The sequence below is a fragment of the Psammomys obesus genome, unplaced genomic scaffold (assembly GCF_907164565.1).
Source record: "Psammomys obesus unplaced genomic scaffold, mPsaObe1.curated_primary_1811, whole genome shotgun sequence".
In the NCBI taxonomy this organism is placed as follows: Eukaryota; Metazoa; Chordata; class Mammalia; order Rodentia; family Muridae; genus Psammomys; species Psammomys obesus.
The window spans coordinates 2,068,668-2,094,972 of NW_026596064.1; the positions used below are offsets into that span (position 1 = coordinate 2,068,668).

Genomic DNA, 26,305 nt, shown 5'->3' on the forward strand with positions numbered 1-26,305 from the left:
AAAGCTTTATCACCATCAATTTTATTAACTTTATACACATGTACAGCATAGCTCGCTTTGATCCATTCAATTCAGTGTGTTTTGGTTTATTTGTGGTGTTATGTATCCACCACTAAAGCGGTTTCGGAAACATTGATCAACCTCCGAAGATATTCTGTATCTATCAGAAGTAATTTTATTTCTCACAGTTACAGCCTCAGGCTACTTATCTACTTTGTCCACAGATCTGTATATTCTGGAATTTCATACCCATAACCATAGGACATGTGATCGTTTCTGCCTGCCTCCTCTCCCTTAAAACTGTGTCCTAACCCAGCACCATGTTATAACACGCGTCAATTACTTCACACGGCTAAAAAGTGTCAATTGCTGACATATGCCACTTTTTGTTGATCCTCTAAGGCACATCTGGGTTGTCAATTTGGGGTTATTATGAATTATTCTACTAGCAACATTTTGAGTAAGTTTTTGTGATGCAAGGCAAAAAGTCAAAAGAGAAGAATTCTTGTATTACTAAGTACATTTCACTGAAATTTTCAGATAGTGCAGTAAGAGGTATAGAAAACACAGTCCTGAAATCTGGCCAATAGAATCATGAGGTAGAAAGATACAGAGAGGAGCTTTTGCTGACCAGTTATCATCATCATCATCATCATCATCATCAATCATGATGTATACTTGAGAGCAATCTCTTCGGATTCTAGGAATGAACCACACTGGAATTAGATGCCAGTGTAGTTGGCGAAGTGCAGATGGCTAAGTCATAGTTTACTGCTGTGGGGCCCTGCTAAGCTTTGCCATTCTTTCAAAGGAGGACTTCCCTGGGCAACCAGCTTTCGCAGGTAGTTGCTGGGCTCTAGCTGGGGGACATCAGGGTTCTGTCTGTAGTATTTCTGCAGTTTCTCTAGAACCGTGGGCAACCCAACGGAGGCAGCATAGTGCATGGGCCCGCCCGTGTGCCTGGGCCACCCGTACCCGTTAAAGTAGATGACGTCAATGTGCTCTGGGCTAGAAGCCATCCCCTCCTCCAAGATGCGGAATGCCTCATTGATAAGAGAATACAAGCACCGCTCCAGGATCTCCTCCTTGCTGATGGAGCGCTGCTCGATGCAATGGGTCTCTCTATACTGTGAGAGGAACTTGGCAAGCCAGGGATCTGGCTTGTGAACCCGCCCCAGCGGCTTGTCATACTGATACCAGCCCTTGCCTGTCTTCTGACCAAATCGCCCAGATTCACAGAGCATATCAGCAATTGGGGAGTATCTGTTGTTGCCCCGCTTTCGGGCAGGAGTTCCTGGTGGCAATGATGGCCCAGTAAGGCCTTGCCCCATGCGAACTTTCCAACCTATATCTATCCCTGAAAGGTCAGATAGTCTGAAGGGTCCCATTTTCATACCAAACTCTTCTAAGACCCCATCTACCTCCTCTGGCTTACTGCCTTCCTCTAACAAAAAATACGCCTGTTGGTTATAGGGAGCAAACATTCGATTCCCAACAAATCCGTAGCAATTGCCGACAACGACGGCAATCTTTCCAATCCTTTTGGAGAGGCTCATCACAGTGGCGATGGTGCTGGGGGAAGTGTGCCGGCTGGGAATGACTTCTAGCAACCTCATGACATGAGCTGGTGAGAAGAAGTGGGTGCCAATCACCAGCTCAGGGCGACCCGTGGAAGACGCGATCTCATCCACGTCCAGCGCCGACGTGTTGGTGCACAGAAGGGTTCCCGGCTTACACAGGGCTGACAGTTCAGCAAAGACCTTCTTCTTCAAGGTCATATCTTCAAACACTGCTTCAACCACTAAATCCACACTTGCAAGCTCCTTTGTGGAGGAGGAGAAGCGGAGTTTTGGTCCTGCTGGAGTTTGGCCACGCTGCTGCATTATGGATGCCTCCTTTTCCAAGGAGGAATTTATTATCTTCTTTGCAACTTCTAGCTGCTTGGGGTCTGACTCCACAGCAACCACAGGGATCCCCACCCTTGCAAAAGAAATGGCAATGCCACGGCCCATTGTGCCCAAGCCTGTGGATACAGAGGAAAACGAGGAAACTGTGATTACCTGGTACTGTGAGCTGGTACTGGTCCCTGGTAGAAGGCATCTGTGGCAAAGTGGCATTTTAAAGGCTTGAGCCGGGGATAGAGCTGCGGCTCACTGGCAGTGTGATCACACGAGGCCCTGGCTTCCATCCCTAGCATCACTGACTCATAAGAACATCAGGACTGGTGAGTGAACACAAATGCATTGAATAGTTCATGCGCTGTTAAGTGCTCCAGAGAAAATGACAATCAGAATTCATGCACGTACATACACACGAGCTATTAAAACTAATAAACACATCCAGTGAAGTCCCGGGATGTAAAATCTGTATATAAAAGTAACTGCGTTGCCTTTATTTATGATTCCTGGATATTCTGCTATACTCACAGACTGGTGCCTACCTCAGCTGTCATCAGGGAGGCTTCATGCAGCGACTGATGGAAACAGAGGAGACCCACAGCCAAACACTAGGCAGAGCTCAGGGAGGAGAGATTGTAGGAGCCAGGGGGGTTCAAGGACACCACAAGAACACCCACAGAACCCACTAACCTGGGCTCATGGGGGCTCATAGAGACTGAATGGACAACCAGGGAGCCTGCATAGGACCTATCTAGGCCCTCTGTACATATGTTCCAGTTGTGTAGCTTGGTCTTCTTGGTGGAACTCCGAACAGTGAGAGCAGGGGCTGTCTCTGACTCTTTTCCACGCTTTTGGGACCCTGTCCCTCCTCCTGGGTGGCCTCATGCATCCCTAATACAGGGGAGGTACCTAGTCTTCACTGTAGCATGCTATGCCATGTTTGGCAACTTGCTAACCCTGGGAAACGGGGGAAGAAGTGGACAGGAGGGAAGGTACCGGGAGGGACTTGGAGGAGAGGAGAAATGGTTTGGGATGTAAATAATAATAATAACAATAATAATAATAATTGTGGGGATGCTCAACTTGTTGCATGGAAGCGCCCAGCATCCCAGATCTAAACTCTGATAGTCACGAGCTCCAATCAGGGGCTCTTAACTACTAAGCCATCTCTCCAGCACTGAATATATTTCCACATATTAGCAATAACCAATCTGTATGAAAATAAGAAAGCAATTCTACCTACAATAACATTAAAAAAAAAAAAAGAAATACACTTAAGGAGTGCATTTAACAAAGGAGGGCTTGTTCAATAAAGCCAGTGAAACCCTATTGAAGAAAAAAATGAAAGAACGGCCAGGGTGTTTGTTGCTCAGTGTCAACGTGCTTGCCTAGTGTGCACAAGGATCTCAGTCTGATACCTAACGCTGACAACAAGAAAAGAAAATAAAGAAGGAAGGAAGGAAGGAAAGGGGAGAGGGAGGGAAAGAAAGAAAAAGAATAATAATAATAAAAAAAGACCTAAATAAATTGGCAGTCGGCCAATGTTCAGGGACCAGAAAAAAATTTAATACTGTTAAGATAAATATCAAATTAATCTGTAGAACACATACGAGCACTGTACCAGCCCAACTTTTTGCATAAATTAATAGTGGCTTCTAAAATTCATACAGAAGTGCAGGAAACGTAGAAGAGTCAAAACAGTATTTCAAAGAACTGGAAAAGTCACTCTTCCCAGTTTCAATAATTATGACAAAACTGCAGTGTTCAAGGCAGTGACCAGATGGTGTACGCAGTGGGTCATCACTAAACCCCACTCTTACCCCCTATGGTGGACAGGACTGCCGCAGCAGCTCAACGGTCCCTAGAGCTGACCTGCAGGGTGAAGAGGGTGCTCTGGTAAGAACTGACAAGAGCTAACTTGAGTGCCGTGTTCAGCAAAGAACTTAACATCTAATAGCATGCCCGAGGCAGGTGACACAGCACCCCCTAGGCAGGTGACGGGAAGTGTGATGTACTTACCAAGGACGCCAACTGAGGAGACTGGCTGAGCGGATGCTGTTTTCCAAGATGCCCCTGAGGGAACTGACCACTTATTTGCAGATCTTTCAGCGAAAAAGGCGTACTGCAGGGCCTTCGACTGCCCTGACGCCTTCAGGTACATAAACAGCTTTTCTTCCTCCTTGATGGCCACCTCGTAGGGATGCCTCACGGAGGCCTGGATGGAACGGACACACGTCTCTGGCGCCAGGCGGCCGGGGTACTGCTTTCGCACCTTGGCGATGGCATCGGCGAAAACACTGTCCATGTTGGGCAAGCTTGGCACTGGCTTGTTTAAGATCCGGCGGGGCGCTAAAGGTTTATCTGAAAGGAGTTGTGAAAGGTTAGGACGCTGCAGGGGTGATGAAAAGGGGACAGGATGGCACAACAGAGCAGTAGTGTGTGGCGCCACGGAACCAACCAGACACTGTGAATATGATAGTTCATGAAACACCAGTCCCCAAATCTGCTATCTTAGTAACTTCAGACGGCAGAGCAAAATCTAGGAGATCAAAAGAATTAAGTTACTAATTTAGGCACGTAAGGTGCATTCTCTTTTTATTCTGAGGTCAAGACAACTTTATAATGGATTAACTATTAATCTATCAGTGAGTGCAAAGAGTGCAGCTCTTAATGTCATATGTTCAAAATTATTCAAAATAATGACAAATACCGCAATTGTGACAAAACCTTTAGAAAATACCGTGACAGACAGGCATGGTTGCAGGAACTGACAATGGGCTAGATAATAGTTCATTGATAAGCTCCTCCAACCAGTCTTTGAACAGAAATAGAACTGCTAAAAATGGACCAAACATCTGGGCAAAGGGCCTCACTATACAGACAAGAACAGGGCATCAGAGGGCAGCACGGTGGTATATGCTTCCCATCCCAGCACATTCCAGTGTTGAGACAGTGAGACAGAAAGACTGAGCATTTGGCTAGCCTGGGCTACAAACTGTCTCAATAACAAAACCCAGGGCTGCAGAGATGGCTCAGCAGTTAAGGGCGCTGGCTGCTCTTCCAGAGGACTGAGCTTTGCTCACAACTACCTGTAACTCCAGGGCCAGGGGATTTAATGCCCTCTTTGGCCTTTGAAGGCACTGTACTAATGTCTACAAACCCATACAAATATACACATAGTTAAAACTATAAAATATTAAAAAAAAAAAAACCAAACCCATTAATTCCCTAGAGCATCCTTTCCTGAGCTGAGACTCCCAGACGGATACCTCCTGTGCCCCGACCTCAAATCCAGCACTCAAACCAAGAACATGAGGTGGGGACCAGGACTTCTCACCCTCGGGATTGCTAGGCTGCTAGTCAGGGGCAAGTGGAAGGAAGTGACATTTTACAAGCCCTCCCTTCCTCAGGGGAGGCAAGGACTTCTACTTGGCTCTGCTCTATCCCTTGTTCCTCTGTAGCCTGGAAGGTTTTCTCTGTTGGGAAAATCAAGATGTTTAAAATCCTCAGGCAGCTCTCCAGGATATAACAGGGATGAGCACAGCAGCTCCTCCATTCCCTCCAGATAAGCCCTTGCTCCAAAATACTGACTGAAATGAGAACCACTCTCCTCACTCCTTTATATCTTTTTTTTTTTTTTAGCTTTTCAGTTTAGCATTTGAGTAGTGGATTGAGTAGTAGGTTGCAGGCTACATGACAGAATATCATAACAAAGTTAGAGAACTGTTGTGCACCAAAACTAGCTTCATAGGAGTAAATTCACACACACGTATGAATACAAATGTAACAATGGGTTCGTTGTTTATGGACCTGACCGTCAAGGCAACCCACCAGTTTTGTTTTGTTAAAGGACTACATATTAACAGCTGCATTTAAAAGCAGATGAAAGAGAGAGAGAAGCGAGAAAGCACAAAAGAAGCGTAAGATGGAAATGAAAACTATGCATTGCTAACTGGTGTGCTTGGTGAGCTAGGCCACAAACAGCACCAAGATGCTCCTAGTTAGACCACTATTGCTGCCGACTCTTCTGCTGCTCATCTATTACATCTGTCGGTCTTCGACAAGCAAAAGACTAGATCTCATGTAGCCAAGAACGGCCTTCTATCCCACTGCCTCTACCTCAGAGAGCTGGGATTGCAGGAGAGAGCAGTTTCGTGGGCTGCCGGGACTGAACCCAGGGACCCCTCCATGTTAGTCAAGCACTCTATCACCCCCAACATAAAATACTAAGATTTCAAACAGTTGTGTTCAGGTAAAGCAAACAAACAAAAACCCAATAGCGATAAAAGTTCTACCGTTTTCCATGGGATTCTATTCACTGACGCCCAGAAGAGACACAGCGGATGTGCTTGGTTGTAGCAAGGAGCAAACATTGAGATCTCAACAAGCACCGCCTTTGTTTTCTCAGCATATGGCCAGATGTCAGCTACTTTGGTGGAGCACTTTCTTTTTAGACAGAAAATGAAAAGAGGACCTATTGTGATCCATGTGGCTGAGTGGAGAATAAAATATGGATGTTTGGTCCAGAGGCCATTTCTGTATCAGACTGCACCCACCAACGTGCTGGGCACGCCTCTTCTTTTCCTCAGCATAAATTCGATGGCTCAGATAGTAGGAAAATAACACTATTTTCAATTATTTTAGTATTACTGTACGTACATGTGGACACACATGAACATGTGTGGGTGTGTACTTGTGAGGAAAATGTGTGTCTTCAAAGACCACTGACGATCCAGAGTGGCGACAACCTCATTGTCCATCAGCTAAAGAAACTATGGCTCAGTCACACTACAGAAACTATGGTTCAGTCACACTACAGAAACTATGGTTCAGTCACACTACAGAACACATTTCAGGCATGGAAAGCAGTCAGTTGCTACCTAGTATAACACAGGTGACTCTCAAAAACACACTCGGTGAAAGAAGCCTTGCACAGAGCCCACACTACGTGGATACGAAATTCTAAAAACAGAAAGCTACCGTGTCCTGGAGTTGGTGAGTGTCTGCTGGGTGGCCAAGCAGAATAGAAGGCATCTACCAGAAGGAGCCCATTCTCTTTGAAGTGAAAAGTCTATCTGCCACTACTTGGTGACAGTAATCACACAACGGTAAACTGTGGTGGACACTCACCAAATGCTACACTTAAAAGGAATGAATTGCACTGTTCCCAAACTAAGCATCAAGGAAGCTTAGGAAGCTCAGGGAACATTGTAACTATTCTCCATCTGGATTACTGCCTAAGTGGAGAACTGTAAATAAGGTCAATTGTGATCTGTACAATGAAGAAATACATAAGACTGAACAAAGTGAAAATACACCTAGAAATTAGCACTATCTGGGGAAACTAACATAGCCTAGGGCAGAAAAAATTTAAAGCAAGTGCTGGTGACATTAGAGTTCAATGAACCTCCCTACAAAACAACAAGCAAACAAACAGAAAACTACACCACAATAAAAGCAAAAACCATACAGTAACTTTTGTGAGGTTTTTTTTTTTTTTTTCATTTGCCATTGTCTCCTTAGGATTTTTGAGTCTACTCATGTGAATTCTAACTAGCTATAGGTACAAAATATAGGCAATTATTTATGGCAGTTTTTTTCTTCTTCTTGGAATTAGAATCAAACACATGGCTTCACTCTGTAAGTACATATCAGACATTTGAACATTTGTACATCACAAGCAAGTTTATACCTCTCCAGCCCCTCCTCAGGACAAAAACTGCCCCCAGCCATTCTGGGTTTATGCAGCCTAGGCTGTATGTTTTAAAGCAGACGGTGGCTCGACATTAGGGTGCCACCAAGTGGTCAAGATTTGTGGTGTTGCTGAGACCAGTTGTTTTGTTTTATAAACTTTGGAATTTAATGTTTAGAATTAACTTTAAAAGCTGCAAGGAGCAACACCCCAGCCCACAGTGTAAGTGTGGTTGACCTTGCTCCTTATCCTCTGCCTGAAACTAACTCTCAGAGCAGAATTCAGGGAAACCAGGGAAGGCCGGAACCTTCCATTGAAACACAAACTAAAAACAATAGTGTGAACTTGATTCCAAGAATGGCCTAGGGCGCTGTCTGCAATCAGATTGTGTGAGTGAGTATGCACAGGCCCGGTCCTCCCTGGAGCACAGGGACACAGAGTGCCACCATCAAAACACTGAAACCCCAACCAGCTAGACCAAAAAAAAAAAAAAAAAAGCGGTCCCTGCCAGGGGCAGCTAGAGATCTCTCAGGCACATCTTGAGCCTTCTGTGGCAGTAAGTAGAGACTAGCACACACTCCATTCTGCCTGGAGCCCAACAATCCTCTTAAGCATTTTTGTAGGCAGTTTTTAGCTTCTTTCTCCTCAGTTAGAGGATGCAGCCTCCACAAACTTTCCCGCAGAAGTTATTAAGTGGTTTCTCCTTCCGTTGAGATTTTCTTGCAGGAAGGCTATTGGGAACTGAATTCATCTCCTACAGTTATGTCATCAGCCACAGTTTTAATTGTTTTCTAGCTTAAAGGCACAGTTTTAAGTAAAAAAACAAACAAACAAACAAACAAAAAAATAAAACAGTGAGCGGATCATCTGTAGGAGATGCTAAAGGCATGCTTGAAGGAATACCACAGGTCTGCAAAACCCAACAGAACACGCCTGTCCAAGACAGAAACTCCAGAGGTCATGACCTCTCTGGAAGCCTTGTAGGCCCAGTGGACTGGCTACATGCTTGTTCCTCTGTTTCAACTTTAATTCTACTTTTCAACCAGAAAAACACACGTAGGGCCTAAAACCCCCAAGGTACAGCAGAATAAACTATAAGCCACCTCCTTTAAACTTCAGCAAGTGTCCAGCTCTGCTCCCAGAAGCAGTTCTTCACTTCCTGTGAATGCTTCCGGAAGACTCTGGGCACAGACAGCAGTTACACTCACTCATCCACTCTCTCCCTCCCCGCCCCTTTTTTGGTTACACCATTGGCAAAACACCACTTACAATAATGTCCTTTTCATTACCTGACACAAAACACCATGGAGTTTACGCCAGCTCAATACAGCATTCCAGCATGGATGCCCCGTTAGCTACTTAAGAAGTCCCTTAGTGGAATGTACCTTTGGCTTATTCCTAATCGAATGTTATTTCTTTGTTTTTGTTTACCCATAATCTTCTGAGCAAATGTGATGGCTTCTTCAACTGGGTCTGACTTCACAACTTCGTCCAGAATGCCAAGCTTGAGTGCTTCACCTGCTAAAATATGTCTTCCTGAAACAAAAGGGGAAAAAAAATATCAAAGAACAGTGTGAGGATGAACTGGGGCCTTGCTTTTTCTCCTGGGTAAGGCTACCATTCCTGGATACACCAATAAGTAAGTAAGCAAAATGCCCAAGGCCAACCTGACTGCTGCAGCCAATGTTGTGTTTTCTTGAGATAGGGTCTTACTATGTAGCTCTAGCTTCCCAGGAACTAGCCCAGGCTGGTCTCAAACTCAGGGATCCGCCTGCCTCTGCCTCCTGAGCGATGGGATCAAAGGTGGACCACCATGCCCAGGCTGGACTGCTTTGGTTGAACATCATTACAGATATAACCAAAACAAACAAACAACCCTTGAATTCAAACTGTAGCTCTGATTCTTACTGTTACAGAAATCCCAGGGAACTGTACAGATTTCATAGCTGATAAATGGAGGTAATTATGCTTGCCACAGTAATTCTGAGTGTTAGGTGAAAGGCAAGTGGCCTCTTTAGATACTTACAGAGGAACAGAACTCCACAAGTCTCTATGGAAGCATGAGAAATGGTTGGGTTTTGGATTGTAATTGAAGTGGTGGGCCACAGAGTGGCAGTGTTCTCTGCCTGAACCTACCACCTACCAGGAACTATACTGATCAAGAAAAGAGATAATCCCATCGGGCAAGGTGCGACACGCTTGTAATCCCAGCATTTGGAAGGCAGAGGCAGGCGGATCTCTGTGAGTTTGAGGCTAGCCTGGTCTACAAAGCTAGTTCAGGACAGCCAAGGCTACACAGAAAACCCTGTCTTGAAAAACAAAACAAAAAGCAAAAACAAAGAAATGAACAAAAAAAATAGAAAGGGAGAGAGAAAAGGAAGGAAGGAAGGAATCCCCAAATACAAACCTAGTTGGCTGAACAGGGAAAACGGTATTAAATTGGCATTCCACAAAGTATAGTGAAAATTACATAGAAGAAATCAGATGGAGTTTTGTCTCTTTTTGGTTACCTAGCATCTTGACCCTGTATTAGATTATGGACTCTTTTCTGGACAAGCTTTGCAGCCCTGCTTCTGGTGGAGGCTGAGAAGGAAGCAAACACCTTCAGACAACTGCTCCTTCAATGCCCTGGCAGGCAGGTGAGGTCCCTAATCCAAGCTTGGTGGAACCAGTGCTGTGCTGTGGGTTCTTCTGCACCTGCTTCATCAACAGCCTTCCAGGCCCCCTCATCCAGTGAGGAGGGTGGGGCAGGCAGGCGGTGTCAAGTGTCCTCTAGAGAAAGACACTTGGGTGAGCGTATGTGAACCTCCTTACACAGGTCAAAGAGACCAAGGCATGGAGAAGTGAAATCTGGGCACTATAAGGATCTCTGCCAACAAGGCAGGGAACGTGAGCTGCCCATAGAGCTGCTGCCAAGATCTTGAGTCTCACAGGAAGAATATCATGGCTATGTTTCCAGTTAGTGCCCTAACAAAGGCCCAGGTCTGCTCCAAACGGCCAACACACAAGGCCCCGCGTGCTCAACCCAAAGCCTCAGCTGTGGCTAACACTTCTCTCTTGGGCCACAGGTAGTGTAGGTGGGGCCTCTGCCTAGCAGGCTGTGGCCCAAAAGCAGTGAAAGATGAACTGCAGGGAGATCCCAGAGTGACCGGAGCAGAGACTGCCTCTTCCGTGCTGGACGCTGGTATGTTCCTTTCCAAATTTCTTCAAGATTTTTTTCCAAAACTTAACATTTCAGTGTCTTCATGGGACCTTCCAGAGGTATCGTTTTTGTTTGTTTTGTTTTGTTTGTTTCTTCTAGACAGTTTCTCTGTGGAGCCTTAGCTGTCCTGGAACTCTGTAGACCAGGCTGGCCTCTGTTGGGATTAAAGGCATGCACTCCCATGCCCAGCCCCGAGATGTCATCTTAAACCCAACCCCCAACCTGGTCACCAAATCACAGTCTACTCAAGAAGACAGGCGTTGATTCCTGTGCCAATTTCACCTCCAATTCAAGAGGTTTTGCTATGCAAATCAAAATCTGTCATGCTTCTGTTTCTAGTTCATCTTTTGCTGAATAACCTGCCTCACGTGCTTTGAGTTTCTGTAGAATGCTGAACTACAGGCATTCTCTGAAGAATTCCAAAATCACTTCAAATACTTCATGCTCCTTCATTAAATGATTTGTAACCTGATTATTTGAGTGAATTTGAATTCAACACATGTAGTTTTTGTAATTTTCCTTTCACACACCTCATTTAAATGGACAAAGCTATTTTTAATTCACGTAGACTATTGGTTTCTAGGTTGGCCTGTGCACATACTCTTTTTCTGTCAGTTTTTTTTTAAATTAGAGCATGTAGATTTCTATTATTAATCCTAAAAAAAAGTCACGCCTTCACATTCTTAGAAATTATGAAGGACTCCAAAAGGCTGCTATTTACATAGGTTGGATCTGTCCATATTTACTGTAGTGGAAATTAAAACGTGAACCTTAGAAAGGTTTCTGAATGAAATAATTTTAAAATGGTAAGAATTTCATTACATGTTAACACAACTTTTTGCAAAAATAATGGAATTTTAAACCTTTGCTATATTTACTGCCCGTTCGTCAGGATGTCATTTGTAAGTGGGAGCCTCATCTTAAGTTTAACTTAGAAAAAGACAGCAATATCAAGCTAGAGCTAATGAACAGGGGATTCACACCACATTGAAGAAGGGTCTGAGCAACTGTGTTAACCTACACAATCTTTAACTCACCCTCCAGTGGAGACTGCTACTGTGCACACACTGAAAGGAAAGACAGCCCACAGGCTCATGATTAACCACGCTTATTTGAAGCAAATACTTGTATATGTCCTGTCTTCCAACCTCACCGCAACTGAAAGTCAAGTTTTGGTTCATCTTCCCAATTCAAAAAGAAAAACTTTCATTTCAACTATTCTCTCTCTCTTTTTTATTTTTTTACTTTTTAAAAATTTATTGTTTTATTAATTACAATTTATTCACTTTGTATCCCCACTGTAGCCCCCTCCCAATCCTATCCTCCCTCCCTCTTCTCCTCCCATGACCCTCTCTAAGTCCACTGATAGGGGAAGTCCTCCTCCCCTTCCATCTAACCCTAGCCTATCAGGTTTCATCAGGACTGGCTGCATTGTCTTCCTCTGTGGTCTGGTAGGGCTGCTCCTAACTCAGGGGGAAGTGATCAAAGAGCTAGCCACTGAGTTCATGTCAGAGGCAGTCCCTGTTCTCCTTACTAGGACACCCACTTGGACACTGGGCTGCCATGGGCTACATCTGTGCAGGGGTTCTAGATTATCTCCATGCATGGTCTTTGTTTGGAGTATCAGTGTCAGAAAAGACCCCTGTGCCCAGATTTTTTTTTCTCCTTGTGAACTCCTGTCCCCTCCAGATCTTTCTATCTCTCCCTTCTTTTATAAGATTCCCTGCATTCTGCCCAAAGTTTGGCTATGAGTCTCAGCCTCTGCTTTGATACTCTGTAGGGTAGAGATGCCTTGAAAATGAATAATTCAGTCATTGGTACCTAAACTTGAAAATTCTAGTTTTAATTCTATTGGATATTATACTCACCTGCCAGCCTGCTCTCCTTCTTTCCTTCTTTCCTTCTTTCCTTCCTTCCTTCCTTCCTTCCTTCCTTCCTTCTTTCCTTTGTTCCTTCTTTCCTTCTTCCCTCCCTCCCTTCTTTCCATGTAACTAAGGCTGGAACTGAACACACTATATGGTTGAAGATGACCCTGAACTCCAGATCTTCCCGAGTCTATCTCCTGAGTGCTAGGATTATAGTCACAAACCACCACACCCTGTTTTATGCAGTGGACCCTGGTTTTATGCCAAGGAAACAATCCAGGTTTCACACATGCTGGATGAGCTCTACCACCTGACAGCCCCAGACATTACACTTCCTAAACCAGGTCTGCCTATGATGGTTGCTATATGAACACGCGTAGTCTATGAATAAAAACATAAGCTGCAAATGACCTCCAATTAGATGAGCCCTTTGCATGCACTACTGTTGAGAAGGCTCTCACGGAAACCTTTGGGAAGTGCTCAGGAAAGATTTTGCTTCTGTTTTACAGATGACAAAGTTTGGAGTCAGAGAAACTAAAATAGCCTCCTTAGAACCTATGTGAGTAGTAAGTCACCAAGACAAGATTTCTAGATGCTGATCTGGTTCTCTACATCCATCCAAATCAAGGCTGAGGTTTCCACTGACCTGAGGTAATCAGGTCGAGAGCAACAGGAATTCCAACGACTCTGGGGAGAAGCTGGGTTCCTCTCGCACCAGGGAGAAGCCCCAGTGTGACTTCTGGAAAGCCAACATGAGCCTAAAAGACATTAAAGGCAGAAAGGCCACCACATAATGAGACAATTCGATGAGATCTTAGGCAAGTGTGCCCAGAACTTCTCACACCATAACAAGAGCCTCACTGAAATCCGGAGAAGTCTCCAGAGGGCACACAGTGTCTGCTGTCTCCTTTAATTAACATCTTTCCACACATCCTTGCTTGGACACACTGTTTTTTTTTTTTTTGTTGTTGTTGTTTTACTCTCATTTCAGATAATGAAACAACCTCTACAGCTTTCAGGGTGGTTCTTGCAAGCATCAGAATGTGAAGACAAAACCCAGAGGAGAAGAGAGAATGATATAGAATTTCTCCTATCTCCATGCTACAAAGAGCTTTCAAAGCTTAACAATTAAAGGATAACCAACTAATAATGGGCTGATTATCCGAATAAACAGTGCCCCAAAGAAAGGACACAAATGGCAAATAGCGCTCAATATCATTAGCCGTTGGGGATGTAAATGCAAGCCACAATGAAACACATGTGCGCCTGCCAGAATGAACACAATAAAAAAGGCAGGTGGTCACTTTGGCAGCACAGATACTCAGACCGGAACAATACAGAGATGATTGGCATGGGAGCTGCCAGGGATGACACACACGCTCATGAAGCCTTTTATCCTTTTCAATAGAGATGGGAACACTGGGGTACAAGTAATTCGAAGGGGGAAATAGGAAAAACGGGGGGAATTTTAACTAAGGAAGAGAAAGGAGCTATTAAAAAAAAAAACAGAAGAGGGAGGAGGATAAACTAACAGCCAAGATGTCTGAGAGAGTCATAAGTGTTGATTACGTATAAGACATCCGAATCTTTATCGATCGGTACAGATAAAATGGTATAGTTTCAATGGTATTTCCCCATCTGGGTTGACAATAGTATGACAAAAGTCACAGACTATTTAGCAAAAACTCCAACACCAGGTATGAGAAGTGCCTGTCATGATTATCCAAGAGGCTCCAAGAACACTATAGAATATTGCTGCTAGCCTTTGGCTGCCTGCCAGAGGTGGATGTTAAGTCCCCATTGATGAGGACACATGCACTTCCGAAACAGACCCAGAGGCCGTGAAGCTGGAGTTGACCTGAAAGCCTCTTCTCCAAGGACGAGCTTTCATGGTACTGCAAGCTTCCGAAACAGGGAAGCTACCAACAGTCTAAGCTGGCTTCGATGTCTATGAACCAAAACAGGAGCGCAGGCGTGGCACCCATATCTTCATGTTAACCAACAGCTCTCTAATTGGACTTAGGACCCGCTCAATCAAAGGGAAATTCTGGTACTGAAAACCTAGCCAACTACATGGCTAGCAATGTCATAGATCTTACAACGTTCACTTTACTAAACAGCCAAATCCCTAAATACATTGTAAGTATTTGTCCTAATCCCCACAGGTAAATGTAGTCCTCACCCCTCATTAAGAAAGTGTTTCTTTGTAACAATTGAAGTCCATCACAGAAAATCACAACTAATCAAAATGTAGAGTTGTGGAGCCCCGTCCCCATGGAACATCTACAAAAGAACCCTGGAACCTAAGGCTCAGGGAACAATGTGGAAGAAGGGGAGGGAATCAAAAAGCGGAGCACCAGCACTCAAGATGCACAGGACCAGTCCCTATAAGTCAGCTATTCAAAGCCATCAGCCTCAGGCCCAGGCCACAGTTAGAGCTCTGAAGACATGGCCCACCCTAACTCTGCCCCTGGGAGCCTCTTACCTTTGCATTGGCAATACGATAGTGACAGCCCAAGGCCAGCTCTAGTCCTCCTCCAAGAGCCATACCCTGGATAGCCGCCACCACTGGCTTCTGGAATCTCTGTACTTCATCCACCAGACTTCCAAGTGAAAGGCCAAGGGAGGGAGAGCTGAAGCCATGGATATCAGCACCTAAAGACAAGAGGAGATGGTTCAGAAGGACTAAGCTTTGGTCACCAACACAAGGGGGCAGCCAGAAGTAGAAGGCTCAGATGCCTCGGGCTGGGAGGCGCTCTATTCTCAGAGGGTAATGAGAGAAAAATCAAATCTTTACCGGGAACCAGGTAACAAGGTGACCTTCCAAATTCTGTGTTCCCATTGGGTGGAGAGAAGCTCCAGCTTTGCGGAAATGTAAAAGCTCAGAAAAAGAACTAGGTTTTTTAAATAAGTCTATCAGTTTGAGAGTTAGTGCCTCTCGAGATTTACCAGCCTGTTTTAGAAGAATGCCATCCTTTCTTCACTAAGAGCCATTGCAGTGTAAAATGCAAACTACTTGTGAGTTATGTCAGTAACCAAGTTAGTATTGGTAGATTTCCTGAAGTATTTTAAAAATGATTTATTTATTTTGTTCTGTGGGCATGGAGAGCATGCAGTGCCTATGGAGGCCAGGAGAGGGTGTTGGATTCCCTGGAACTGGAGTTACAGATGGTTGTGAGTGGCCATGCCATCCCAGTGCGAGTGGGAATCAAATCCAGGTCTTCTGCAAGAGCAGCCAGTGCTCTTAACCACTGAGCCACCTCTCCAGCCCCTGATAGATTTCTTAGGAGTAATTAAATTAACATAGCTTGTCTCCCTGGATTATTAAAAAATGATATAGGAATTGTGAAAATTAAAAACCCGTACAAAGCCAACAACAACAAACAACCACCTAAATATCATCACACAGAGATAAAGTTGAAGACTTCGGTGAATTCTTAGTCCTCCCACACATATGCAAATGGGTATGTAGCCTGAGCATGCTATTTAAATTTTTATCTCAATGCCTATCTTAAGTAACTTGAAGTTCATTTTTAGCAAGGAGAACATACTGTAAAACCTTATTTTTTTTTTTTTTTGTCTTTACATGACAGTATAGGTAATTCCTATAGCATTTCCACATGGCATCATGTATTCTTTGCCATCGGTAATCTTGGCATAAAATTTAAAAATGAACTATTTCAGGGATGAAAGTATAGCTCAGCTGCAGAAAAGCCCTGTGTTTACTCTCCAGGATTACAAAAAAAAAAAAAAAAATCAGATTTAAAAAATAATTTTTATTACCTACTTCTTTCCTTTTCCCGCCTAGCCTAAGCTCACACAGGGGGGAGGGGCACCTGCAGAGCAGGCGTACCTCAGCTGTTTACAGCAGCAGCTATGGGGCAGTAAGGCCGGAGCAGAATGTTCTTCAAAGGCCACCGTCCTGTCTCGGTCTCTCTAGGGACAGACATATGCCTTCCTTCACCCATGACGCTTCTCACAGGCAGTGCACCGTGGGGTGTGGTCTGAGCATAATCCTAGAGCTAATGGGGAAGATTCAGACACTACCCACCTGCACAGAAGGAGCCATTTGCTCCACAGATCACAATGGCTTTAATCGTGTAGTCCGACCCAGCTTTCTGGAGTCCATCTCTTATTCCCCTGATTACAGCTGGACTGAAAGGAAGAGAAAGTGCCATAAAGCAAATTAGTCAAAACTAAATTTCTACCATCTTAAAGATTTTTCTTTACTAATGAGCAATTGAACCATTATGATGAATAAAAAAAAAAATACAGATCGTTGTCATGGAACTTTCACTATTTGTTCGAGGGCTAAAATGTCTACTGTCAAGCGCTGAGCTCATGAATCTACTTTAAAAGCAATATTATTTTCCTCCACTGTGCTCTAACTTTGATCATGAAAAATCATTGGTAACCAGCTTTAAACATATTATACACGCTAACGCAAGTACAGAGTTACCTGACAGGTAAAACACAACCGCCACGCAAAGCGTGCGAGATGAGTGCTGTGGGAAAATAAAAAGGAGCCAGTGGCAGTGTAGGAGTCTGGAAGGGACAACATTTCCTTCAGTTGCTCATACTTGGAAAAAGGGGAGACTGTCCGGGACATGAGGCAGACTGCTAGGTATTTCAAACACCCATTCCTCCTCACTGTCTTCTAACTGTTTACAACACCTGCTTCTTAGCTGGCTCCATGGTGGCTGAAAGTAAAGACTACATTTCCCAGCATGCTTTGCAGTACAGGCTGCCCAAGATGCTAAATTCTGTATCTGATAAGTGCACCGTTCCTGGCATGTTTTCCTATTTTTTTTTTTTTTTCCTTTCTGCTCCTAGCAAGAAGGCAGATGAGATGGCTAGACAGAGTATCCTTCTACCAAGACGTAGAAGGTAGGTACCAAGGGTGTCAGGACAAACACTGAGGATTGGGGAGCTATGCTCTGCTGTGAGAGAAGCTGTTGGTCTTTGTCAGTTCACTGTCATTGAGAGTTTTCTGTCTGTGACAGCTAAATTCCACCCTCATTGATATAGGAGGAGAGGAAAAAAGAGAAATGTTGAGCAAGTACCATCACCGTAGAAGCTTTGCCCAGGTTCAGTAGATGAGGGAGGCAGCCACAGAAAACACAGCTAACCTCACAGGAGGGTGACCATCCCAGATGAACAGGGAATGCGAGCCGAGGGTACACCCTCCAAACCTGTCCCCACTCAAGAAGTAGGGAAGGCTCAGCGATCCCATTCAAGAGCACTTGTCACAAGACAAGGGAGAAATCTGCAGAGGGGATTATTAGCGTGGTGAAGGCGGGAACTTGGGAAACTCACGGGCTGCAAGGAAGACGGCAGAAAACTCTGACCAGTTTTGTTTGGAATGCTGTGTATTCTGGGTAGAACTTTCATTCTTATATGTATGAATTTTAAAACCAAACTGTTACAAAAGATGTGCTAAGACCAAGAAGACGATGATCCATGGTGTAGCATAGATCCTCACCTTATGCATGATAATTACCTTTCACCCAGTTACTTTTTACCTAGACACAATCAAATAAAAACTCACGCTCCTGACTCATTAATAGGAAACAGAATAAACAGAATCTGAGCCATTACATAATAATGAGAAGTCCAAAGGGCCGAGCAGCTGTCCTGAGGTATCAGGGTGGAATGCTTCTGGGACATCATGCCCCTAGCATAACAAACACCCTTACATGTGCAAGTCCGGCAGATAAAACTCTGCAGCACTCTCACACAGCTCATGCAGACCTGCATTTCCAAACTGTTCATAACAAACCATAAAATACACTCCCTGCACAGGCCACAGTGCACTCCTTAGGGAATAATGACAAGAAAAGAAAAACGTGGCCTCCTTGCGGGGAACTCAGCTGCTGTGGATGGAACACTATTCTCTCTCTGTGGGTAAAAGACAGGTATAGGACCCACACCAAATTGTTTCCTTCTGGATGTCCCTTTCCTGGGAGTCACCGAGGAGAAGGCTAACAATGATCCCCTCCTCTTTTATTCATATTCCTGTTCATTTCAAAAACAGGGAATAAGAAAAGTGGATACAAACATCAGAGCTTGAGCAGGGCCAGGTAAGGGGCATCACGGTGTCTCTCAGGCAGGAGAATGGACTCTGAGAAGAAATGTGACCCACGGCCTGCTTCACCGCAACAAGCCCTTTCTTCCTTTGGCATTATTAAAACAAACAACAAACAAACAAACAAACAAACAATCAAAAACAAAAAACAAGCAGAAAACATCTAAAGTTTACTGAATCAAATTTGTGCTATTTCCAAAAAGAAAATAATTAATAAGAAAATAAAAGACACTAAACATATGAGGTTAGGTTTTACTTTCAAGAAACTTAATTTTAAGCTCTGCATTTTTGCACATGTGTTTGTAGTTGCTAGGGAAAATATGTGCTCTCCTCTGACAGAGAGTGGAGGTTTAGAGATGCGAAGGGTGTTATTCTGGGCAAAGATATAGGAACACCCTCCTTCTACACAGGTCCTAGACTTTGACTGGAATAGAAAGAAATCTGGGAAAGAAAACAGTGAAGAATTTATAATGAGGTGGGGGAGAAAAAGAATTATTCAAATAATAGCTCAGTAGGTGGCTCTCACCTTTAATCTCAGCATCTGGGAAGCAAAAGCTTGTGGATTTCTGTCTGCTTAAGGCCAACCCAGGCTATATACTGATGCCTTGTCTTTAAAAAATACTCAGTAAGCTAGAAAGATAATTTTCCACAAAAGTTAAAAATAAGAGATAATAAAAATTATAAAACAAAGGAAGAGCTGGGAATATATTCACTTGTTGAACAAGCAGAACCAAGGGAAATCAGTGAGAAAGACCTTAAAGCAGAACAACAAAGTCCTTAGGGAATAAGGGACATGACATCTCTACATGACAACAGTCCCTTACCTACTTACTTTCCACCCTTTCACTGTCTGCTTTTGACTGGTTAACTGGAAATGGAATCTGACCACGAAAACAGACTATGAGCTGTAACATTACAGCTGGTATGCGGACCCCTCTAAAGCCCATTCCAGATTATGAAAACCCCGACATGTGGAGGTCTGTTATATGAAAGGGTGGCTCAGCAGCATGAAGCCTATGACCATCGCCCTCCCTGGAAGTATCCTGGGAAAGGTGATTATACATAGATGGATAAAAGCCTCTGCGTTTATCAGAGCCTCAGGCACCCTGGGGGTTGGCATACGTTTTCATCTGTGTTGGTTGGCTGAATGACTTATGGGAGACCCAGGGATTCAGAAGGCCATTGTATTTTTCTTCTGGGTAAAGAATGGCAGCCAGTGGTGGCTCTAATCTGTAATCCCAGCACTTGGATGTTTGGGGGAGAAGGACTGTCACAAGGTCAAGGCCAGCCTGCATTACAGAGTAAAGCCTTGTTTCAAAAATCCAAAGCAAACAACACCAACAAACCCTCAGACAACAATGAAAGACTGGTCTCAACCAAAATCACCTCACTCTGTGCCATGAAGAAGAGACTGGCTTTCCTACCCCTCCCCTTTCATAGATTCTTTTGGTAGCAATGAAAAACTTTAAAACTAGAAACAAAGAGAAAGGATGAGCTGCTGTAGTGAAAATGTTGATAGTAGATGTAGGCCCTGAGCTACCACAGCTGAAGGGAAGGCCATGGGTGGGGATGGGACGTGGAGGGACAGGGGCTGACAAAGAAGTCTTCAAAATAGACAGCATTTCCTGAGTGCTGAGCAAATGCTTAAGCTTCGGTCACATCGGCTGTTTTCCCTGTGAACAGTATTTTTTTTTTCATTGAAATCAAAGTTCATCAAATCAAGTATGAGGCTTATAAACCAATATATATATTTTTCCAAAAAGGGGGGAAAAAAAACAGTCCCAACTAACCTCTAAAGTCAGCTTTGGTTCAGAAAACTGGTTTCAGTAGTACCTATTTTGTGTGCATGTCTTCAGTTCAAAAGTAAGGCATGAAGTTTTTAAATATGTGGATTATAGGAGCAAGTTTGTGTGTGTCTGTGTGAGTGCACACGGGTGAGTCATGCCACACCAGGCCTGGTAACCAAGCCAACACCTATCTGGATTCAAGCAAATGTGTCTGGCTAAACTCAGTGAAGGATTTAATCTATTTCTCTGGGTAAATCCTGAAACTACTCCAGTAAGCATGTTTATGACAGTTACCTTTCCCCTAGTTAGTTTTCAGCCTTGAGCCCAGAGAAAATAAGAGAGAACCCCAGGCTTGATGACACAGCTTGAGAACGGTTTCATAACATTTAGAAGTCCACAAAGCTTGTGCGTTTCCTCTGCATCCATCGGAACAAGGAACCCAGTGGCCCTCTCCCTCAAGGCACCTAAGTCCTCATCTAGTGAAGAGCCTCAGAGAAGTGAGATAGTATTCATAAACACACACATCATCTCTAGACTACAGTAGCCCGCAACCTGCAAATGCTATGTAAATATTTGGTAGGTGGCACTGCTCAAAAAATAATGACAAGGAAAAACCAATCTCCGTGTTCATGACGGGGCCCTCCGTGGTGGATGTGACTACTTTCTCACCCAAGGATGGCTGAACGGCAGATGTGGAACCCAGAGGCTGGCTGTTTTCCTTCTAGGTACCATGTGACTCCAACTGAGCCAGGACAACCTCCATGGTCCACTGGGGGAGAAGGAAATGGCTCAGAAACAGCCACTATGGAGGAAGCATTCCTCCTGGTTGTAAAGGCAGTGAACCCTGAATTATCTGAACAAGAAATTGAATCCATAGAGGCTTTTTTTGTGCTAATTGTTCTTTGAAAAACTTTAGTCACCTCATAGATACCAGGAATTGTTGCATTTTCTCACTCAGCCCCCAGATGGCTGCAGTCAGAAAGGAATTAGACCCTAGGAAAATGGTTATAACTGATAATAGTCCTATTAAATTCAGCTAACTGAGATGTTCCAACAAGGTAAAGGCTCTGAGTTAAGAAAGCACCTCTGCCCTCAACCCCACACCCCTCCTCCTGCCCCTTACAAAAAGCCAGATGTGTCAGTGGAGTCTACAGTGATGACAACATTAATTGGCTGAGAAAACAGCTCAGTAGTTGCCACAAGAGCAGCAAGTGTGGAGACCTGTAAGTGCCAGGTGGGTGTGGAGGCCAGGAGACAGGGGGTTAGGAGCAAGCTGCCAACTAGACTGGTGAGCTCTGCCTCAGTGAACAAGGTGGAGAGTAATCCAGGAAGACTTGCAGCGCCAACCACCGGCTTCCACACTCATACAGGGCACATAGGTGTATGCATAGCTCACACACACATGGACACTTGAACATGCATTCATGAACACCACACCTATGTAAACACGCCAAAACAAAACAAAACAAAAACAAGATAACATTTTTGTGAATGCTGGCTTTCATCCGGCAGCTTCTTTGACCATAGCAGGATTTCCCTACTCAGATTTTCTTTCTTTTTTCTTTTCTTTTCTTTTTTTTTTTTTTTTTTGCTGTTGTTACTTAAACCAAACCATATCAAATCAAATCTGTGACCTACAACTAGGCTTTTTTTTCCCCCCAGAGAAACAGAAGTAAAAGCAGAATATTTCAAAATCTATAACAATGGCTCGGCTTCAGGAAATTCTGTTTTCAGTTCTGTATTTTATATGCACGTATGCATCTTCAGATTTTATGTACTTAAATTAAGTTTAAGTTTTTTTTTTTTTTTAAAACTAGGTCGATTATAATAGTAAAAAAAAAAAATGTTGGAAAGCATTACTTTGTGAGACAGGCTCAGTGATCAGCCATGATCTACACTTAGGAATAAACATGACTTTCCAAGAATGGAGAGAAACATGGCCGCCTGCTCCAGCAACAGAGATTTTAATTGGATGGGAAGACAGAGAATTAAAAAAGTTACCATATCACATTCAGGTAGGAAAAGACAGCTTCTTGAATAAAATAAAAAAGAAGAGAGAGAGGGAACGAGGCCAGAAAAGATTTTAAAAAATAAAAATTAAAGTAAAAAACAACAACAACAAAAAGGAAGCTGTTAAAGTTGGTGAACAATTTACCTAAAATTAAAGTTCAAAATAAAACAGATAGGAAAGTTCAGGGTCTAAGAGGGAAAAAAAAAAAAAAAAAAAATCTCAGCCTGGCAGTGGTGGCGCACACCTTTGATCCCAGCTCTCTGGAGGCAGCAGCAGGAGAATTTCTGAGTCGTGGCCAGCCTGGTCTACAGAGTGAGTTCCAGGACAGCCAGGGCTACACAGAGAAACCCTGTCCCAAAACAAACAAACAAGCAATCTCCATGAGGCTGAGGCAGATGCTGAGAGGAGAATTCTGGAGGGGAACGATCACAGGCTGCTCAGAGAGACAAGGAGGCATTTACAATCTCCATCTTAGTTAACCCATACAACTTTTTGAGAGAGATACTTAATTTCTCCTGAGTGGGGAGGGATGGAGCAAGCCAAATGCTAGAAACATATCAGATAGCACCTGAAGAATTATGAGCTGTGGGACATTTCCCCCTCACCTTTGGTGGACATAGTGCCCCATGAACAGAAAGTTCATAACAGAATAATCCTCTGTCTAGTAATCCTGTCAGTACAGGAACACCCCAAACACACCTCACATGGCTTATGCTTTCTTTGGGAAAACAAAGGAAGTGACCACTTCCTGGTTTCTGGGCTGAGATTAAGAGTGAAATTGACATGATAGTATTTTGCGTCCAACCTGCAAAAGGCCAGAAAATGGACAAATTTGCATGTGATTTGCATGTGAACTATGTGTTAGTGAAGGCCATTCTTCACCTTAAAATAAGTACAGTATTAAGCCAGGTGTGGTAACCCACACTTTTAATCCCAATAGCTGGGAGGCAGTCTCCTCCCAGCTGGTGAACTAGCTGGTTCACCCAGCTAGTTCCAGATCAGACCCTGTCTCAAAAAATAAATAAATAAATAAATAAATAAATAAATAAATAAATAAATAAATAAATAAATAAATATTAATAATGAGGAGAAAAATTTGTCTCCGTGAGCACCAGGCACACATGTGGTACACAGACATACACGCAGGTAAAATATACATAAAATAAAATAATGTTAAATTTTTAAAAATAAAATCTAATGGCACTGTGGTTTAAAATCTCAGTTAAAATTAACATCTCTCTCTTTTTCTTATTGATTTCTTTTGAGATGGTCCGAATAGACCAACGCTTCCTCCTGCCTCAGCCTGCTGAACGCTGCTATTGTAGTTGTGTGCCAGTCTGGCACCGACGAAAGTTACACAGTATCCGTCACGATCCGGTCCACCCCGAGGCAGTAGGCTAATAGAGAATTGTGCTCTGTTCGCCAGTGATACAGAATGGACAAGGTAAATGAACTTTTTCTTCAGAAAGACGGCAGATCTCCGTTTTAAAAGCAATGTGCTAAGTGCACCGCGCTGTGGAGTAAACCTAACTCTAGCTTTTCGGAAAATGCTGTTCAGTAGGCCTCCTCTGACAGGCAGGGTTGACATGCATGGGGACCGTACTCCGTGTTTTTCGGGTAACTATAGCTTTTCGGCTTCACGGAGAAGCTGGGTTTGCAAGCGGTCAGGTTGCAGGGAAGGCGCTCCGCGCGCCAGCCTCCAGGAACCAGCCGGATCAACAGTGGGCAGCGGAAGGCCGGAGCCAGCTGCCCATTGGCCTGGCAGGGGGCGAGCCCCCACCCCTCCCCGCCACACCCCGCTGTCCCGGGCGCTGTTACCTGATGGCGTTGACCGGCGGGTTGCAGAGGCGGATCAGCGCCAGAGAGTGGGGCAGCCTGAGATACTCAGCCATTGTCTTGTCACAAGGTATCCGGCAACTCTAAGGTCTGGGGCAGCCCCGGGCTCCTTTTCTGGGCCGCCCTGAGAGGAGGGGCGCGCGCTGGGCCAATGGGAGCCGCCGCCCCCGCCCCCTGCCCCGCGTGCTCCGCAGGGCGGGCGGTGCTCCAGAGAGGGTGGTTCTCCCAGGCTAGCCGAGGGCGTGTCCAAAGGCTAGCCCAGCCGCTGGGTCTGTCTGACAGCCAGGGCTGTCAACTACAGGTTCACAAAACAGCCATCTGCCAGGTCGCGAAGCCCCGACAGATTCCCTGCTTCTGTCCCTCCTACGGTCTGGGATTTTTCATACATCAGCCGCGCACTGCGCACATATTGTGGGCTGGACCTAGGCCGGAGACTGACAATAAACCTGTCTCTTTCCTCTAAAAGCACAGCTGGACAGGGTCCTACCGACAGCTCGTGGCTTGTAGCGGTTGCCAAAGTCCAGCAGATACCCAGAAGACAGTGTGCAGGATGACAAGGAAACACACTTGTAAGTCTTCACTGATGTTTCACAAGTTTTGACAATGTCTAGAGATTGCTTCCAGGAGTGATCTTTACTTCTTGAAATGAAGAGAGGAGCTGGCTGGTAGAAAAAGGCTGAGCGCCCTGGCAGCCCCGGTAACAAGCAGCGGTCATTCCAGTTATTGGTAGCCCGCGTGGCAAGAACAGTCAATCACTCAATCGCTGCAGGTGCCAGCGACGGCAGTCTCGTGGGAGCAAGCACCTTCTTACCAGTGACGGCAATCTCCAGCTACTGCCTCTAAAACCAGGCCTAATGTGTAGGCTCTAACTAGTCCCCAAACTCGCCTAAGTGGGTTCTGTTGGCGGAAGTCTTCCTGGCCAGCCCAGGTCTCTCCCTTCCTATAAGAAGCATCGCCTTCATCTTGGACTCCCCTTCAGATACGGGTATACAGGAGGAAACACTCTGTCACCGCATCCTAGGAACTTGAACAGGTAGAGTTCAAGGTTTAACAGCACCGAGTTCAAGGTTTAACACCCCACCCCTTTGGGGCAGGGGTGGATGATAAGCACCCTTTGGAGCCAGCTGGAGACACTTTGTAACCTCCACCTTGGAGGAGTCAGTCACTGGCCCTTGTGTCCCACACTTTGGTTCTAGTTGAGTACAGCTGTGGTGTTTCCCCCAGAGGGCTTGGTGCAAGCTTCCATGCAAAGACGTTAAACTGCATGGCTGTTTAGGCTTGGCTCCTCAAGAGGAGCAGAACCAGCGTGAGGCAAGTGAGGCATTTAGGGGACAAAGTTCACAGGGCAGTTACAATCAGGTTCATCCAGTGCTGACCCTGCCTGCTCCTCGAGGGCTGTGGACGTACTTGTTATCTGTGTTATCTGGGTTCTTATGCCTCTACCTCCCTTCCAGCCCTTATCCACCCTAATACCTTCCAACCCTCAACACTAGGTAGGAGAGAGAGGTTAGTGGAGAGAAGGGGCGTAGGTCTCTTTACTACTTCCAGCTAGTTAGGGTTGTTGGGTTCTTTGGTACAATAGCAATCTCAGTCATCAGGATATCTATCATCAGCAAACACAGAAGGATGAACCAGCAACAGCACAGGTAGCAGCAGCCTTCTTTTTCCTCGGCCTCCTCGGCCTCTTCCTTTTTTTCCCCTTCCTCTCCTTTTTTCCCCCATCTTCCCCCTCCTTCCTCCTCCCCTCCTTCCTCCTCCCCTCCTTCCTCCTCCCCCTCCCCTCCTTCCTCCTCCCCTTTCCCCTCCCCATCCTCCCCCACCTCTTCCTCCCCTCCTCCTTCCCCTCCTCCTCCCCCTCCTCCTCCCCTTTCTCTTTCTCTTCCTCCTCCCCTTCCTCCTCCCCTTCCTCCTCCCCTTCCTCCTCCCCTT

General features: G+C 44.8%; 1 protein-coding gene and 1 non-coding gene across 2 annotated transcripts; one reads left to right on the forward strand and one right to left on the reverse strand.

Moving 5' to 3' along the window:
* On the reverse strand, nucleotides 1-24,478 carry Ehhadh (enoyl-CoA hydratase and 3-hydroxyacyl CoA dehydrogenase). The gene is made up of 7 exons (XM_055624875.1): nucleotides 24,359-24,478; nucleotides 16,709-16,812; nucleotides 15,143-15,312; nucleotides 13,304-13,415; nucleotides 9,022-9,126; nucleotides 3,918-4,259; nucleotides 1-2,023 (listed from the first exon to the last, which is right to left on the reverse strand). Exons 1-7 carry the CDS (start codon nucleotides 24,430-24,432, stop codon nucleotides 762-764), a joined length of 2,169 nt encoding a protein of 722 aa, XP_055480850.1. The 5' UTR covers nucleotides 24,433-24,478; the 3' UTR covers nucleotides 1-761.
* On the forward strand, nucleotides 13,954-14,059 carry LOC129689874 (U6 spliceosomal RNA). Its single transcript, XR_008722196.1, has one exon. It is a non-coding gene; the product is annotated as a U6 spliceosomal RNA (small nuclear RNA).
* Nucleotides 24,479-26,305: the final 1,827 nt, after the last annotated feature.

Coding starts and splice junctions, on each gene's coding strand:
- Ehhadh (XM_055624875.1), bottom strand. CDS start 24,432: ATGGCTGAGTATCTCAGGCTGCCCCACTCTCTGGCGCTGATCCGCCTC. Junction 13,416..15,142: donor ATCGTATTGCCAATGCAAAG/GTAAGAGGCTCC, acceptor AATGTCTTTTAG/GCTCATGTTGGCTTTCCAGA. Junction 9,127..13,303: donor TCTCGACCTGATTACCTCAG/GTCAGTGGAAAC, acceptor CTTTTGTTTCAG/GAAGACATATTTTAGCAGGT.